The 18,540-nt window shown below is 39.0% G+C and overlaps 1 protein-coding gene across 3 annotated transcripts in view; it reads left to right on the forward strand.

Moving 5' to 3' along the window:
* CLPTM1L (CLPTM1 like) overlaps window positions 1–16,288 on the forward strand; it is a 28,033-nt gene extending 11,745 nt beyond the window's left edge. Inside the window, exons 8-17 of one of the 3 annotated variants that reach the window (XM_054191413.1) lie at window positions 937–1,021; window positions 2,726–2,829; window positions 4,878–4,943; window positions 6,032–6,082; window positions 6,715–6,797; window positions 8,635–8,669; window positions 8,973–9,028; window positions 9,110–9,154; window positions 12,550–12,665; window positions 13,950–16,288. In XM_054191413.1, the coding sequence (XP_054047388.1) occupies window positions 937–1,021; window positions 2,726–2,829; window positions 4,878–4,943; window positions 6,032–6,082; window positions 6,715–6,797; window positions 8,635–8,669; window positions 8,973–9,028; window positions 9,110–9,154; window positions 12,550–12,665; window positions 13,950–14,034 (726 nt within the window). In that variant the 3' untranslated portion in view covers window positions 14,035–16,288. Of the gene's footprint in view, window positions 1–936; window positions 1,022–2,725; window positions 2,830–4,877; window positions 4,944–6,031; window positions 6,083–6,714; window positions 6,798–8,634; window positions 8,670–8,972; window positions 9,029–9,109; window positions 9,155–9,551; window positions 9,771–12,549; window positions 12,666–13,949 lie in introns of those variants that run through there. The other 2 variants (XM_054191414.1, XM_054191415.1) reach the window with 2 other exon arrangements.
* The last annotated feature ends 2,252 nt before the right edge of the window (window positions 16,289–18,540 follow it).

Below are 18,540 nucleotides of genomic sequence, written 5' to 3' on the forward strand. Positions count from 1 at the left end.
AGTCTTGACTGAAATGTAAAACATTTAGCGTCATTATCATACCTATTCTTTTAGCTGAACCGAAGCACCCAGAATTAATATGCCTGTCAGCACTGGTTCGCGTTTTCTGCTAAGCTGAGTTATCACAGAGGCATAGCTCGGGCACCAGCGCTAGGGTTTGAGTCTCTGACTTCTAACCCCTGGAGAAATTTAGATCAGCTGATCTAGGTTACTTCAAAAATTGTCACTGTAAAGTGCAGAGCTTGTGGCTCTAGGCATGGTTGGTTGTTGTTGTGTCTCTCTGTCAGCATTGTGTGTGTCTTGGTTTAAATATGAATGTTTATTTTACTGAACAATTTTAGACTTCATAGATCCCTTCCAACTGAACTATTCTATTCTATTCTGAACAGAAATACTGAGAATACTGGAAAAAATACTCAATACAAGTAAATTTAATGCTACTATGTCCTTGAAGTACAGATCAACTTCTTGGTGCTGAAACAGAGGAGAAAATTACTTCCTATATTTTAGGAATGTTTTAAAAACTTTATTACTATTCAAGCCTAAATTAACCATCAGTACTATACAAAGCACTTTGAATCTAATTTGGTATGGCTTTCCCTGGTCTGTCAAGGTGGTGAGCAATTCCTCAGGGTCCTCAGTTCTTCATCCTCTATCATGTGTTACCCTGTATTGGGTCACTAACTTCCTTTACAGGATGCAGCATTGTAGTAGTAGCTGGAATTCCACCTGTCATTTTGCACTGCTTTTGGAGCTTGGGCTTCTAAAACAGTTTTTCTTATTAGCTTTTGTTTGTGGTATTTAATTTTTATTTCTGAGGCTTCTAAAACAGTTTTTCTCTTGCAATTCCATCTTAAATGCATTTTGAATAGTTCAGATGGTAGTCTTTAACTACTACACACTTGAACAAATGAATGTGTTTCTTGCTATTTGCAGCTTCTCTTTGATTTTCTTGCATTCAAAAATGACATCAGTTTTTGGAAGAAAAAGAGGAGCATGATTGGGATGTCTACAAAAGCAGGTATGGTCCAGAATGCGAAGTGTGCATGTGCTATCTAATATCTACTGTGACTTTTTAGTCTTACTCTAAGTTGAAACTTTGTAGATTCACCAAGATGGCAAAATGGGATGTGTTTGCATGTACAAAGAAGATGCTGTCAGGCTGGTTCTAACTTTGTTAGCATGGTGCTCAAGTATCACTTGCTTTTAAGCACTCATGTCACTTCTGAGGTTTGACTGTCTTACGATTGAGAATAAGTTTAATACTAAGTCAGTCACCAGGTGTCCTTTACTGAAGGAACAGAAAAATACTTTTAGAAAAGAATGAGGACCAGAAAAACTCTCGTGGGTGGAGAGAATGTGTTGTCACGGGTAATGCTGTTCTGCAAGTCCCATGTGTTCCTTGTAGATAACTACAGGTTCCAAAATATTTTTGAGGGAAAATGCTGTAGTGTAACGCTGTTTTTTGATTTGGGCTTTGGTGTAAACAGGAGCAGTAGAAGCTCCTGGGGAGGGCGGGGGCGGGGAGCATGGGAGGGTTGAGTTGACTTGGATGTAGGAAAGATGAGAGAAACATGTTGTGACGTCCTGCCGAGCCTTCCTAGAGACAGATGAAGGTAGTAGCCAGCCCTGGATGCTTGAGGTTTAACACACCGCTCCCCAGCCTTGTTTATTGTGCTAATACCTACTGCTTGTTTTCCTGATAGGTTTTTTACATTCTAGTGATAAACCAGAATGATAAATCTGGAGTCACTTGACCTCTGAGACTATCCCTAATTCTATCATATGTACAGATTGATTGAAACATGTGAGGAGTACCAATTACAGGAAGAAAATTAGGCATTGTAAATTATGATGAACAGCAACATATTTTTCTCATGTGGAAAGTCTGTTTATTGCCTTTGTTTTTGTAAGGCATTTATAGTGCTGTTGGCATATGTGTGCCAATAAGTGCCAAAAATTCAAAATGCTCCGTGAAATTTTGGAATTAAGTGATAGGTGTTAATTGCCAGTTTAAAAAATGAGTAAAGTCAAATTGGAAAGACTGAGTGACAAAAGGTTTTTTAACCTTACAATTAAAGCATTGGTCTTCAGTCTCCAGTAATTGATGGTTCCATCTTCTCTTTAGCGAGCCTTAGTCACCTTTCTGCCTGTATCTCCTTCTTGCCCTGAGGAAAAAGTGTGACAGGCAATTGCTCTGGAATGGTACAGTGTAATTGTTGATGTCTGAGGGTGTTGTAGCTCTTCTCTCTTTCTGTTCCTGCTTAGGGGGATGGATATTCAAATCTAAGAAATAGTTGGTAGGCACTTACAAGCATCCAAGGTTTTGCAAAACCTGAAAAATAACCCTAAAATAATACTTCTTAACATTTACAAACATTAAATTAGTTGCATGAGTTTCAAAGACTGAAAATACGTTACCTCACAGCCTTTCAGCTTACTCGAAATAAGAATCATGAATGTAGTTCATAATAGTACGGATATATTGCTGAGGTACAGAAATCTTCCTTAAATATTCCCACTTTGTGATAAGGATTTCAGAAAATGTTTTTGTTCCTTGTTTGCCCGGAGGTATATAGATTACTGGCTGTTTCTAGGACTACTTGATATATCAAGATGTACGTAGAAGTTCATGCTTACACTGCCAAAGACGGAATTACAGTAAATAGGCCAACAGTCTTCTGTTCGTTTAAATATTAATAACCCTTCCGTTTTTTCTGTCTAGTGCTTTGGCGGTGCTTTAGTACTGTGGTAATATTTCTTTTCCTTTTGGATGAACAAACAAGTTTATTGGTACTGATCCCAGCAGGCATTGGTGCAGTAATTGAGGTGAGTTCTTAAAGCTCTAGAACCAAATATTAATATTTGCAGCAACATCCATAGTTTATTGTAAAAAGAGAGTGGTAAAATAGTTACTGGAATACTGTAGTACGCTGTCTTAGCAGCATTGTTTAACTGGCTTTCAGTGGAAAAGAAGATTGTGTCCCTTTATCAAATAACTAAACTGGCAGTGTCAGGTTTTTCTGGCATCGGCCAGCATGTATTATGGAAACCAAACAGAGCTACGCTGAGGTTCCTTCCTATCGCATCATCTGATAAGCATTGCTCCTGACCAGGCATGTATAACCATGTCAACAAGCCTTCACGGAAACAGTTGTCAAAGATCAGGCTACGTGCCATCAGTCAGTGCCGCAGGTCTGCAGTGTTCTCCCTGGCCGTGACTGAGGTGCTTGGGGAAGGAGGGAAAGGAGGAGACAGCTGGCCGTGTTCACTATTCCAGCAGACCATGTCTAGTCGGTGGGTTGCAGGTACTGCTTAGAAGCCCTCTTCATCTGTAGTAAAGCACAAAGTCAACAGTAATGGGAAGGGGAGGTCTCTCTACCTAGCATTGCCTGCAGATCTAATTACTGCTCAGTATTTAAAAATAAATTCAGGACTCTCGTGAAATTTCTGACTACCCATCTGTTGTAGTTGCAGATAATCCCTGTGGAAACGGAACAGTTCAGAATTTTTAGTCAGTGATTAAATTGTTGTATGCCAAGTCACAAAGTGATGCTTAAATTTCAGCTGATTGTATAAGACAGATTAAGGTCTTGTGAAAACTATGAACTAGTGGTGTCCTAAATAGTACCATTTCATTGACCGTAACATTATTTTTCAGTAAGTTGAGATTTTTAAGCCTGATGTATTTCTGTGTGTTGGGTTTTCTGTATCAGATTTGCCAGTGGTTTTGTTCCTATAAATAGAAATTTAGTCTTATATTTCAAACTTCCTTTAGCTGTCTGAAATTTTAACAGTTTCAGGGATTGCTTTTGCATTGCAGGCTGGGGGAACTGGGTTGAAAGGATTATAGAGGAACACTGTGTGGGACACTTAAATGGAGGGGAAGTGTTCTGTAGGTTCTGTTGCAGTAACATATCTCTCCTCTCAAGTGATGGTGAGATAACATGGTTGTCTCAAGGTGATAATGAGCATAAGGAGTATACATCTCAAAGGAATTTGTCTGCTGGGAAGAGCTTTTTCACAGCTTGTTCTTGACACGTTTCTCCTGCAGTACTAATAGTGACATTGCTTCTGTAATAAGTAACTTTCTTGCTTGCATCAAAGATGCCAATAAAGGATCACCTTTACCATAATGCTCTTTTTTGTTTGGAAAGTATGATGGGTGAGAAGAGAATATTGGTGTATCTAAAGTTAAACAAACCTTGTCCACCAAAAGCTTCACGGAGCATAATTCTCCTGGTGGGCTTACTGCATTGCCGAAGTTGTTGAATCTGTATAGCAGGGTGGGTGCATGAGTAAATTTTCAGGGGCACTGAACCTTTGGTTACATTAGGGTCAAACTGATGCAGCTTTACAGTTAGCAGCCAAACAATTCAGTGGATTCACTGACTTTTGCTTGTCACCCACTACTGAAATGTAATGGCCATGTAAGTACCCATTTGGTCACTGTTAGGAGTTCTGAGGCGCCTTTGTCTTGCAGATCCCAGCTGGCCTCGAAGAAGGCGTGTAAAAACTTGCTTGGCGGGTGGTTACTGGAGAATTCTCTAAATGCTTGACCTGGGGTGCATGCAGCTAACCCCCACCTGAGCACCACAATCCAGACATCCTGAAAGGACTATATTATTTCCAGAAGTACATCATCTGATATGGAGACTTAGTAGTGCACGCTCCCAATGTATTACCTGTCTGGTGACGCAGCATTTGATTTGTATAGAGACAGGCAGTGTGCTGCAATCAGGCTGTTGCTGCTTTACAGAAAGGGTGCTTAAAGTAGATATTCGGGGGTCTGCATTCTGAGTATCTGAATCCTGTTTAAGACATTCCTTTGGATAATTCTTTATGTGCTTTTTTTTTTTTTTTTTTGCTAATCACAGCTCTGGAAAGTGAAGAAAGCTTTGAAAATGACAATTAAGTGGCAAGGCTTGAGACCCAAAATTCAGGTATAGTAGACATTGGCCTGTTAATGATTACATTTTTGAGCTTTCCGTATGTTTCCAGGTTACTCTGCAACTTGGCTTTTAGTGAAATGAAGAATAAAAAAGAAAACCATAAAAGTTTCCTATGTACATCTTCTCTTTATTGGTGGCTTAATCCAAAAGCTGGATGAGCATTTTCAAACTTATGAATTTCTTTGATGAATTTTGTAGAAGAAAAAGCTATTTGTACTTATGGTATGAGAAACTTCAGAACCCCTCTGTCAGTCCTGCTGAATCTTAACAGGGGGGACTGTGCTCCTGCCACTGTGTTGGAAAGACACTCTTATCTGGCATCATGATTTGAAGTAAGAAACTGAGGTTTTTATGAAGCTGTAGGCATAACTTCTCCGTTGTGGAACTAGTAGATGATGTGACATGTTCTGGGGACAGGACAGTCTTTGACAAATCCTCTGGCTAAAAATTTAAGTCCTGAGATTGCAGGACATGCAGAGGCAGGTAGGATTCAAATTAACACTTTTTAAAGTACAATTTCAATCGAAAGTTTCCCTTGTTGGTAGGAGAAACAGTTGTCTAATCTTCAGTGTTTACTTCACAAGTACTGGGGTTTTGTGCTGCTTGCAGTCTGTGCATCTTGAGTGGCTCATAGCTCTGGTTGTTCCTTTGTCAATATTCAAGGAACTGTGTTTAAGCAGTCATGATTTCTGCAGATGTGGAGGTAATCTGTAACTGACCTCTTCATGTGTGAAAATGGTTATGGTTTTTAATAATGGCTTCCTGTATCTGCCAGATTCTTAGGCACTTGACTTTACTTTTGCTTTGTGAACTCTGCTGTCTCAACAGCATTTTCCTAAGCAAAGAAATCCTGTATCTTTGGTGTAAAATATGAAGGGAAAAATTAAACTTTTTGCCTACCCTGTATTTGGCAGGCTGCACAAGGCACTTGTATGACCCTCTTGTACAGAAGCTTGTAAGAACTTTGAACTGTTACCTAGCTTAATGTCTAAGCAGTTTAGATCCCTTTTTAGGGAGTTGGACAGCAAGTGCTTTTTCCCCCAGTTCTGTCTTGATTATGCATTTTATATGTATTGCAGTTTGGTACATACAATGACTCTGAAAAGAAAACTGAGGAGTATGATACCCAGGTAAGAGGGAATCCTGTGCCTTCTGATCTATAAAGTCTTACGTATGTGGCATGTTAACTGACTTGTTTCACTCGTTATTGCTGCAAGTGCATTTTCCATTTTCTCATAGTTGTCAAGTGGATCATCATTATGTGGATGATCAGATAGTGAAGATTTATTCTAATAATTTATGAAGAGAAGCAGTGAAAGAGTTGTTAGCTGAATTTGGGTGACACATTTCTCAGAGAAGCAGAATTGCAAGTGACTTATCTGAAGAGAAGTAGAGAGTCTTCATTCACCAATTTAAAAATTTATATTTGTATTCGTGTTTTATACTGGAGGAATGTTCATGTGCTTCCTAATTCATGAAAGGAGTTGAAGAAATCAGGAAGTTAAGCAGAGAGCTTTTCTTAGACTCTGATCTTCATGCTGCCTCTTGTTGCTTATGGTTGAAGGTCCTCGGTGGTCTGAACTGACCATTGGAATTTTCACCAACTTCTCTAGAACTGGAAACATACCGGAAATAATAGTAGACACTTGGAAATAGAAAACATTTTCAGGAAAAAAATTATGTGGCTGTCTGATAGTTAATGCAGTGACAAATTTGCTGTATATAAAATGTAAGCTAACAAACTATTTTCATTGTCTATTAGGCTATGAAATACTTGTCATATTTGCTCTATCCACTGTGTATTGGAGGTGCAGGTTACTCCTTGCTGAATGTCAAATACAAAAGGTACTGTAAATCTATAAACGATCTGATACAGAATTGAAACATTTCTCACTTTTCCCGTATTAATTAATTGGACGTGATGGGCTATGGAAATCAGTTATTCTGCTTCATTCATAAGCTAGGAACAGGAAACCTCCTTGTTCTCTATGATCTAAAGCTGAAAAGTCTAGCTGGTTTTCTACCATCCTGTAAGCTACAGGCTGTTGTATTTAGCAAGTAACCTGATAGCACTGTAATATAGAATTCAGTAGTTTACATACATGAGTAGGCTGTGAATCAGAAGTGGAAGAAGAAAGCTGCCATTGATGTTCAGAGGACTGATAAGGTAACAGGAGAGATGAGAGGAATTCAGTGGTTAAACCTGTCCAATAACAGAGAGAAGCAAAAACTGTCCCAAAATGACTTGCCCTGACCAAGAGGTTCCTCTGTTCCTAAATATGATAGCTAGGATGGCAAGCAAGCAAAAGCATTTTTAAGAAAAGTCTCTGTATTCCTTCCCTTATGGGCCGACAGCAACATATTGATAACTTCAGCAGGAGCTGAAGACTCGATGTTTCATGAAAGGGTGAAGCTCCTGTCGACTTTCACTCAAAATAATACAGCTAGTTCATTTTGTATCGGAGAGATGCAAGCAAGTGTGCAGCCATCAGACTGTGTTGTGGGAAAAAAATTTGCGAACGCAAGTGTGATGGCCACGTAGACATATTTTTTAATAGTCTTTAGGCCCGAAGGGATGGGAGGGAGAGCAAGCAATAGCTCAACATAACATCAAAAAGACCTGCTGTTGCTGTATGTGTGGGCTGTAGCACTTTTACTAGAAACTGGGGCAATTTCTGGGCTATTAGAAAAATAATTTTTTTTTAAAAGGTTCTTGTCTTAGTAAGGAGCTAACAAATATGTAGCATTTAAAAATTCTGCTTTTCTCACAAAATTCTTAAATTCATTCAGTACTGCAAAATATTATATGCCAGGTGTTCCTAAGCTGTAGCTAAAGAACATGAAAACCAATTGATATCATGGAATTTTTTTCATTGTTAAATCTATTTGTAGGGAAATGTGATGGAACAAGTAATCTTAACAGAGGATTATGCTTTAATCTTTCAGGCCTTTTCTGATGCATTTTTTAGATGCTTGTGGATTAGCAAAATGCTGCTACAGCTGTAGCGTTACTACTAACAAGTCACTAACACAGCCTTGCAAGTTTAATTTTACATGATGTAACCTGAGCATCACAATTGCTAGCTGTTCTTACTGTCACAAGCAGAAATATGGAATTTGACCAGTATCTGTAACACTACTGTTACGTGCCTAAGATTGTGCTCCATTGAATGTCTGGAAGGATTTTTGAGATCTAAGGAGGGAAAAATGTAGGTTCCTTATGTTTACCTTTTTTCTTTTTTAATTGCCTACTGTAGTGGTTTGCACTGAATGGTATTTGTTGTTTGAAATTTGATAAGTCCTCACAGTGCTGCATTAAATGTCTCTCTAATATTTAGAATAAAAAGTTACCTTTTACGAGCCTTAATAGAGTCAGGGTTAAATGTGCAGTATTATCTGATGTGATTTTGAGTGCAGACGTCTTAGAACATTCTGAAAAAGTATAAAAGCAGTTGATAAAGCTCTCCAAAAGCTTGTTGGATGCACTGATAAACATCCTTTGCTTCAACTGTTAGCACCTTCTCTGGAGCCCTTCCGAATCAAAGGAAGTGTGAGGTATTTAGTTCTTGTGTAAAGTAATCGCCATCTCTTGGATCAGTCAGCATGCAGACATGTAGAGGATTACAGGTATATATTTTTGGCTGAGGTGAAACAACAACTGGGCTTTCTTCTTTGTTTGTAGCTGGTACTCCTGGTTGATTAACAGCTTTGTCAATGGTGAGTCCCTTCTTACGTTTTCTTTCTATTCGTATTTGTTCAAATGGAGCCCAAGACTCAAAAGTAGAACATTAACTGCTCTCAGCTGGATCAGTGTAATATAGAGCAATAACTGGACTGTAGGTTCCAAAATTACCACAGTGATGGAGAAAGGAAGAAGAGTCAACCCAAAGTGAAACGAAAGGATTAGATGCATCTTCTCTCGTTAGGAAAATTAGTGTAAATCTCTAATGGCGACAGTATAGTCGGGTGGTGTACTGCGATTGTGCATTTGTCTGTAAGTTTTCCATCTTCTGTCTTCAGGAGTGTATGCTTTTGGATTCCTGTTTATGCTGCCACAGCTGTTTGTAAACTACAAGGTAAGATTGAAAAGTGAGAAAAGTCTACTTTTTTAGTCTCTTCTTCCAGAATATATTACAGATTGTTATTTTTAATCCTAGATGAAATCTGTTGCACATTTACCGTGGAAGGCTTTCACATACAAAGTAAGTAAAGCTCTAATTTAAAGATTAGTGCAGTCAGTTTGGAAATAAGTTTCTGTGAGAAACTACTTAGTATCTTAAAGCTGACAGTGCGTTGTTTGTTTTAAGAGCTACACTGACAGTAAAACCAAATTTGGTTGCAAACGTCTTTTAAAAAAAAAAGATATTGATTATCATTTTTCATAATGACTTCCATATAATGAGAATACCTGCATCCTAGTTTTGGTAATAATATTGGTTTTTCTACTGTCAGCTGTCTTACTTGGGTGCCAGTGTTGGTCCTGCAAATAAACTAATCAGTCTTGATTTAATATATTATTTTAGGAAGAGAGAGATTATATTAACAAAGGACGGTTCTCAAGAAACAGATAGGACCACTAAGAAACCGTATTTTTGTCAGGTTCCAGGAGCTACCAGACACTGAAGTAATGTACACACTGTTCTGTGCTGGGGTGGTAATTCTGAGGTTCTGGGCGGTGAAGTGACAAATGTGTGGTGGGTTGTTACACGGTGGAAAAGGGGCTGCACTGTGGTGTCGCCAATGCCTAGACTGCCTTTGTGGGAAATAACGCGATGCTGTAGCAAAGATTAACACTTGACCTTGAAGAAGGGGAAATATATTTCAAAATAAAGTTTTGAAACTTTTTTGAAAGTTTTTCAAAATAAAGTTTTGAGTATATTTCAAAATAAAGTGAGCTTAGTAAACCTTTGACACCTGCATAGCCACAAGCACCCATGTGTGTGTCCAGGTGGTTTGTGTAGTATTCAGGCACCAAGACGGATGTACCTGAGTATCCCAGTCAGCATTCTTTGCACTGATACGGAGGACAAGGGACACCCGCTGTTGAGTTCCTGTGTCTCCTCATTTGACAGCTACATGCTAGTTTTGTTCTTGTACCCCTAAAGAGCCGATCGTGTTTTGTGTCCATCCTTTACCACTTCTGTGAGTCATTAGGATTTTTGTACTGTCATTTATTTTCCTGATCATTGTGTCTTGAGAAGCCCTAGATGGATGTGCTGGGATCATCAAGACCTTGATGCCATCAAGATGCGCCATGTTTTCTTCTGCTTCTGCTCATAAATGCATTCATTTATTCTTCCTTTGTGCTGACGTATTACAATTCTCCAGAACATCAGTACTTTAAAAGACACAGTGTTAAAGACTGCTCAAGACCCGGTGTCCAATTCTGAACAGATGATCTGGGACAAAAGAAATAAAATCTTAAAATTTGAAGTGCCTTCCATAGCTTTTCCATTTCTGTGAGCCTACAGCAATTGCCCAACTTTCTGCTGCCTTAATATTCTTAAGGACTCATGGGGCATCTAGGAAAACAGATTGAAGTATAGCTGATAGCAGAACAGCAACTAAACAGTGTTTGATATGGAAATACAGCCAAAAAATAAAAATAAACATCTAGTGTTTCAGACATATACTAGGCAAATCAGCATGTTTCTTAATAGAGGTAAAAGGTATATTAATGAAGTAATTTCACAATTTTACGCCAGCAACAAAATAGAATAACTGAGCAGAGACATCAGCAGTCAAATAGACAACAAAGGGACAGTATTCAAGCAAGTAACTTTTAAAGCACTAGAGTTCTCTTGCTGAGTAGCCTTTTCTTACAGAGCATTTATAGTTCCCGTTAAGATGCCAGAGGCTACCCACAACAAAGGCTTGTGTGTATATAGAAAGAAGTATATGGTGTTTTCCATTATGTTTAGCTTATTGGTCTTTGGAGCGGGGTAATTTACTTTTTCCTAGCAGATATTTAAAATTGCTTGCTCCATTCTGCACTTTGAAGAGTGGAAAGAATAGTCTGTGTTTTTCTCTGCAGTTGTTGTTTTAGACAGCTTTGGCTTTTTCCTTAATTTGAACCCTTCACTGTTTTAGAAGACCTTAGCAAAAATTAAGATCAGTCTGACTTACCGGTTTCTGTAGTCTTTAGGTTTCTGCTCTTTATACTTTGATGAGGAGTACCTTCAAATGAGGTAATCTCAAAAGAAAACTAGCTAGATGATTATATATTGTTAGAGGGGCTGCCTTGCTGCATTCAATCTCAGTGGTTTATGAGGTCTGCCTAAGTGCCTGAAGGATGGAACATTAAGCTTTTTCTTCCTTTCATCATTGTAGGATCACTCACTTGGGTGTTGACTTGGAAAGGCTGCCTTTTCCAACTTGCCAACTTTTTTGTTCCATGACAAACCTTATTTGCACAGACTTGAGAAGTGCCATACGTATTCTTTGATCACTTTAGATTGATGGATTTGTTTTGACTTGCCAGAAGAACCTTTCCTGTTGTAACTAATGAGAATTCCCTCTTGTTCAACACCCCCATGTTCTGCTGATGCTTTGTTTCATCATATAAACATCTGCTCATTTTGAAGAGCGAGTCCTCCTCCGCTTAGAGAATACATAATTTTTCCAATTCTTGTGGTATGGATTAATGTACAGCTTGCTAATCTTGAAAGGAGAAGCCGTGTTACTGACTTGGTTTGTTAACCCAACAGTGAATATTCTTTGCTGGATTTATTTCATGATGTTTTTAGTGAGTAGAAACAGTTTATTGCACCATATCATGAGCACTAGAGCTGGTGCACTGTAAGACTTGACTTCTAGTCCTCCCTGTAGGCCAGAGCCGGATACAGAGGATTTGCCCTTCTCTTTACTTTCTTTACTTTCTCTGACAAAACATTGTTGTCTTTGCATGCTCGGAGCCTGTTTGCATTGTTTTCCCAGCACATGTCTGGGAATTTAAACTTTCACACTCAGGAAAAAGTAGCGAGAAAATACTTAATTATTCCTTCAGAAATGGAACCTATAGTGTGCCTAGTTGAGCAGAAGTGGTGTAGAAAATTATGTCTTGGATTAAGGGGTGGATTATTACTTCCAGGAAAGCACTGAAAATATTTTAAAATACCTCCAAGGCTGTCAAGTTAATGTTCTCAAGAGGAGTAAATTAATAAGTTTTTACACCAATTTCAAATTTCCATAGAAAATTAAAGTGAACTGGCATTTTGTAAATCTTAAATCATTTGAGTAATGAATAATTAAAAGGTTTTTTTGCAAGTTTCTTTTAAAGGTTTCACTGAAGTTGAATCCATGTTTTTCCCCTCGCATGACAATACTCTCACTTACCTGAAGTAGTCCTGCATCCTTTTCACTTGTAACTATAATTGTGTGGTCTGGAGTAGGCAGTATGGTCTTCATTAAAAGAAAGCACTTTAAAGTTTGCATTAATTATTTTTCAGCATAACCCTTAAGTATTGTTTAAATGTGAAAGTAGTTTGTGTTCCTACTGAGAAATACAATTCTAGGAAGCCTGTTTCCTGTAGCTTTATATGATAGATGACTTCCTTTCTTCACAGCCAACTGAAATATGCTTTTCTTTTATTTGTAGGCATTCAACACCTTTATTGATGATATATTTGCTTTTATCATCACTATGCCAACATCTCATAGGCTGGCATGCTTCAGAGATGATGTCGTGTTCCTGGTCTATCTTTACCAAAGATGGTATGCCGTTCTTTAATATTTATCAGAGTTTTTACAATGCTGTAGATGGTTGCAGTCTTACTGCTATAAAGAACTATGAAATAGCTTGGGGAATAGCTTCAAGCGGAATTTTTATACCATAGTACTACGTAGTGTGGTCTGGATAACGGTATTTTTGTATATGCTTAGTCAAGAGAACGTTGAGAGTGATCCTGAAAAGAACAACTCTATGCAAATAAGAGGAACAAAAGCACTTTCCTGTAACTGACAGTATTCCTGGACCCTTTTTAGCATGCTAAGAGAGTAGTCAAGAAATTCCTCTTCTCACAGCACGCACGGAATTTTTGTCAGTTACCCCTTCTCCCTCCCCAAAACAGCAGTCCTCCATTTCAGTAGATAATTTCACATTTGCAAGTTACAAATAAAAATTAACCTGAAACACAAATACCTGAAGTAAGGTGAAGGAGAGCAATTCTTAAGCTTGTATTCACAAACCCTCTTAGGAGTTTTGGGCTTCTAACCCTTCCTGAGGGGCTCCGTGTCTACATGTGAGGCGTGCTTCCTGAGTTGCTCTGCAAGGCACTAGTGAAGGATGTTTTCTGATGAGGGATCGCCCTGCTCTGCTTTCCTCTTTATCTCATTTCCAGGCACGAGTTACCATGTTCTCTTGTAAGTTCAGTATCTGGCAAGTTTCAGATTCTTTAAGTAACTAAAATCAGATGGGGAAGAAGGCTGTATGCAGTAATCGTTGAAATATTGTTCATAAATGAAGCTACAGAAAGTGTATTCTTGTTCCCGAGAATAAATATTCATCTGTGGAGCAAACAAGACTTTTAAGCCTAGATCACATTAGACATACACATCCATATATTCTGGTATAATCATTAATACTAAACGTGAACTTCAGTTTTAGGTTTATATAATCACACGTAATTGTAGTAAAACAGGTCCCTTCCAAGGTATTTTTCTAGAAGTTAAGAGCTCAACAACTTCTGATGGGGGCTGGACACTGGTTTCACGTTTGGGAGGTATCTTGGATTGCTTGAGAAATACTCCAGCCAAGCCTTAGGGACGCTAATACGTCTCTTTAAGAGGCCCAGTTATGAGACAACTGGTTAAGTCTTAATGGGAAGAAGCTAATGTATCTGTAGCTAATCTGTAAAACTGTTGTATTTTTTTGTCACAAATTGGAATAGAGGATATGATGAGAAAGAAATTCACTTCTAAAATTAAGTAGCACAGAACTGCTTAATTCCTCCAGGTAGCAGACAATGTTGTAACTAATCATTTGGCTTTTTCTGCCAGGCTTTATCCTGTGGATAAGAGCAGAGTGAATGAGTATGGAGAATCTTACGAAGAAAAGCCAAAAAAAAAAGCTCATAGAGAATAACTAAGAATTGAAGAAGATTCTGACCCTGGACTCTTACTGACTTCATGTATTATCTGGTCTTAAGGAAGGAAAAACTTATTTAATAAGAGTATTTTTAAAGCTTACGACAGAACTACACGGACAATACATCTTCTATATTGCCAAAATCTAGTTTTGATATGCTCCTATTTCAAGATCCTCTTTTGTCCTCGCAAGGTCCGCATTCTGACAGATGTCATTAGATAAACCCTGCATTTAAACTTCTCTTTGCTGAAAACCTAAGTGTCCTGACCATTGTAATAAATACCCTAATCTATGTTTTTAAGACAACTCGCTAACTGGAAGTGTGATGCCCGTACCACTAGGCTATGAAAAGAAAAAAAAAAAAAAGCCCGTGTGTTACAGCAGAATCGAGCATTACTGCCAAACTCGAGGCTGTCAAAAATAAAATGTATAATATTGGATTATGTGCTAATTACAAATCATTCTCATTTGATAATGGAGATAATGGCAATTCTAGAAATCATGATTAAAGTTGTAATTTGTATGTGGGCTTTTAAGTTCATCGCTTAAAACACTTTTTTTGGAAATATAAGAACAGAGAGATGGGGTTAAATTCAAGTTCATGGTAGAGGGTTTCAGTTGTCTTAAACTGAAAGAAGATGTGAAAAAACCGTAACATGATTTCTTTCAATGTGTATCAAAGTTCATATAAATCCTTCTGCATTGTTGACAGACCTTCTGATTTCTTGGCATAGCAGGTATTCGTATAATGCAAATCATTGTTATGTGCTAGGAAAGTCTCTTAACACATCTTAAATTTCTCATCGTGTGGTACCCCAGTGACCTACTGGGCCAATTCTCTCATGTTTCAAAGGGAATAATTCCTTGGTCTTTCCCCTCTCCCTCCCTGCCCCGTTCTATTTATCAGATGAAGCACATGTCATTCAAGTGGAATGATTTTGCTCAAATACAATACTTCAACAAACTACCTGGAGACGGGGGGGGACGACCAACCAGCCTGGTGAAGAACAGGTATCTTCCTTTCACACAATTTAAAATCCATATTGCCTGAGAACAGTCAGGTTGAATTATGATACTAACATTCAAACTTCACAGCTGTATCTAGAAATCATGGTTCTAGATTTTTAAAAGCAAGTTTCTTAATTAAAAATTAAAAAAATTAAAATTTTTAATTTTTAAAATTAAAAAAAAAATCCAAAATCTAGTTTCCAATTCTAGTTTTGCTTTGGTCAATAAGTTTACAAATTAACCCTAATGATTCTTAAGTTTCCTTATTAAATTGCATGCTGGTTGTGCAAGGCTATTTAACCTCAATTTGCCATTGATTGAAAATAGCAATTGAATAACCTTGAAGAACACAGATCTACTCCTGCAGTCTGTAGCCACTTTATGAAGTGGATTTTATCCAGTTCTGATACTGCGGAAGTCTGAACATATAAATACTTGGGTCCCAAAAAGATACAGAAATGCAGAAATGTGCCTAAGTGCTTTTGTCACAATCTGTAGTCTTTCTTATAGTGAAGTCCTCCTTAGATGCTACTGGCAATGGAAAGGGCTCTTGAAGAGAATATTTAGCTTATGTTCATGTTAAGGTTTCTTTACGCTGTTAACTGGCGCTAAGGAGGACTGTTGATTTTAGCATTAAACGTACACAAATAAGTCTATGCAAAACCAGGGTTGCATTTGCTGTATCTTGTACCTGTTTTGAATTTGTTTGGAAGGAGCTCTTGGCTGTTAGGCAAACTCATTTGGGATTCGTATTTCATAATACTAGTTAAATGTAAGCGTGTGAAAATTTTTCCTGATATAAATAATGCATATAACAGATTCCCTTTTTGTGCCATTTCAAAACAATCAAGTTATTGGTTCTTCTAAAATAGCTTCTGAAAGTCCAGAATACCACATTTGGGTATTTCTAATGTTTCATCACTCATTTTTGTATGTAGCTGTTGAAAAATCACTCTTGCACCTTTACAAACTGTGAGTTTATTGGTCTTCTGTCTTGCATTTCTGATGACGATGACCTCATAATAGTGTATACGGTAGTCATAAAGAATATAAAATTAGAGCATTTTAAGTCTTTAAAATGAGCGAGACTTTCCTGTTCAAGTCATTGTTTTATGCATTCCATTTCCAAATAAAAGACTTGGCATACGGGATAGAGAATTACTTTTTGTTGTTGCAAAGATGGTGACAAACTACGTAAGCAGTGTAACTTTGGAGATATTAAATGAAATGTTTTAACTTTCGAGTTGTGGCAATGACGTCAGCGTAAACCAAAAATGCGGTTCAACATGCGGTTGATGCCGAAGAAAAACTTCCTGTATATAAAATTTCACTGGATGTATTGCAGCTCATGCCAGATGATCAGCATCTGTGATCTATTTCGGAGTTCAAGAGTAACTTAAAAACTTCCTCACCACTAATGAGGTTAACTGCAGTAAGCAACTTGGTGACCATCTCGCATCATCGTTAGGCTCTAATGGCTTTGGAAGTTAAAAGATCGCAGTGATTTGGGGTTGGGGGTGGGGCCGTACTGTAAGATCTCAAATGATGCAGGTGGGAAGGGGCCTCAGGAGGATACCCAGTACCAGCACAGCATCTTCCCCCTGCCCTTTACGCACTACTCAGGCTTTCCTGATATTCCCGTGTAAAACTGGCTGAGTGAATAGAATCTAGAGTTCTGAAATAAAGCCAGAAAGAGCCCAACTTTCTCAGACGCCCAACGACAGTCTCTGACTGCTTCCCTTCCTCCACGAGGAGAGGTTTGGTTCTGTATCTGTGAGGATCCATGCACTTTTCCAGCGGTGTCACATCTTTTCATCCATCCGCGTTAAACGCCAATGCTTTTTCTTAAAGATACCTGGAGCTAATCAGTTTGCTCCAGTTTTTCCTTTATGCAATTCTCCTATTTCTTACTGCTCCTTTTAGTATCAAATCCAAAAAAAATCCTTTATTGTCTTTTTTTTTCATGCTAACTCCCACCCTGAGGAGTATACCTGCATCAAAAGGAACAAAAATAGTTCAGATTCAAAAGACAAACACTTTCAACTCTGGGGAATTCTGGCTCACATCTGCCTATGTTCACTTTAAAGAATAGGGTAGCTTCTTGGGTAGCTTCTCCCCTTCTCCTCCCAGCTTTCTGTTTGGCAGCACTCTGTCCTTTTGGTCCTTGCCATATGGTACTCGTAAAACTTCTTGCAAGCCTCTTGGTTTCTGGCCCCTAGTGTTCTCAGTCACCCACAGCTCCACAATCCGTATTAACTTACGATAGAGCTCTTTGATGCTTGCCTTTATGATGATTTTTTCTCCTTCTGTTCTTGCACTGATGGAGTCTTGCGCACCTGCAAGAGACTCGTGAGCTGTCTTACTCCTATTTTGGACTATGAAAAGTTCACTCTGAACACTTTTATTAGGCATTAATTGCCTCTATCAGTCTCCAGCCACAGGTTAGCCTGCGTTGAGCAGCCTAAAGCCAGGTAGATGTTTCATTGCCGTGGTTCAGGTGCAGGCTCTGGTCCAGCTAACCACCTGGCCGCTGAAGCAAGAGCCTTTGAGCATAGGCTTTGGAGGCGCAGCTACGCTCTTCGCTCCATTGAGAACACCAGGCTTGGCACAGCTCCAGCTTAGTGCTGCCCAAACACTCAGTGCCTGGCTCGTGGCCAGCCAGCAGCAGCTAGCCAGCACGCTGTGACTCCCTGCTGCCCTGCAACTTCCCATCTGCATCCCTTGCAAGCTCAAAGAGTCGTCACAGATACCCACTTTGGACTGACTTCCACAGGATCTACTGGAGTACTCTTTTCCTCTACTTTTCCAACTAGACTTAGCAATTTACATTTCCTAGACTGAAATTCTCGTCTCTTGCTACATCTGCCGTTTAGTCTCCGCCAGAAGCAGGCCTTTCACTTGCCTAGAGCTGACCATGGGAACAGAAAGTGATAAGCAGTGATTCATTTGGTAAAACCAACAAACCCCTCAACAACTTGCTTGAGAAAGAACTGGTTAGCCTCACCCTCTCTGCCATCCCAGAAGCCGTTATAAAGATGCTGTCGTGGTTCAACCCCAGCCAGCAACTAAGCCCCACACATCACGGTGGGATGGGGGACAGAATCAGAAGAGTAAAAGTGAGAAAACTCGTGTTTTGAGACAAAGATGGTTTAATAGGTAAAGCAAAAGCTGCGCACAAGCAAGCAAAGCAAAACAAGGAATTCGTTCACTGCTTCCCATCGGCAGGCAGGTGTTCAGCCATCTCCAGGAAAGCAGGGCTCCATCACGTGTAACGGTTACTTGGGAATACAAATGCCATCACTCTGAATGCCCCCCTTCCTTCTTCTTCCCCCAGCTTTATGTACTGACCACGATGTCACATGGTATGGGTTATCCCTTTGGTGAGTTGGGGTCAGCTGTCCCAGCTGTGTCCCCTCCCGACTTCTTGTGCACCCCCAGCCCATTGCTGGCGGGGTGGTGTGAGGAGCAGAAAAAGCCCTGACTCTGTGTAGGCAC

The sequence above is a fragment of the Rissa tridactyla genome, chromosome 2 (assembly GCF_028500815.1).
Source record: "Rissa tridactyla isolate bRisTri1 chromosome 2, bRisTri1.patW.cur.20221130, whole genome shotgun sequence".
Classification (NCBI taxonomy): Eukaryota; Metazoa; Chordata; class Aves; order Charadriiformes; family Laridae; genus Rissa; species Rissa tridactyla.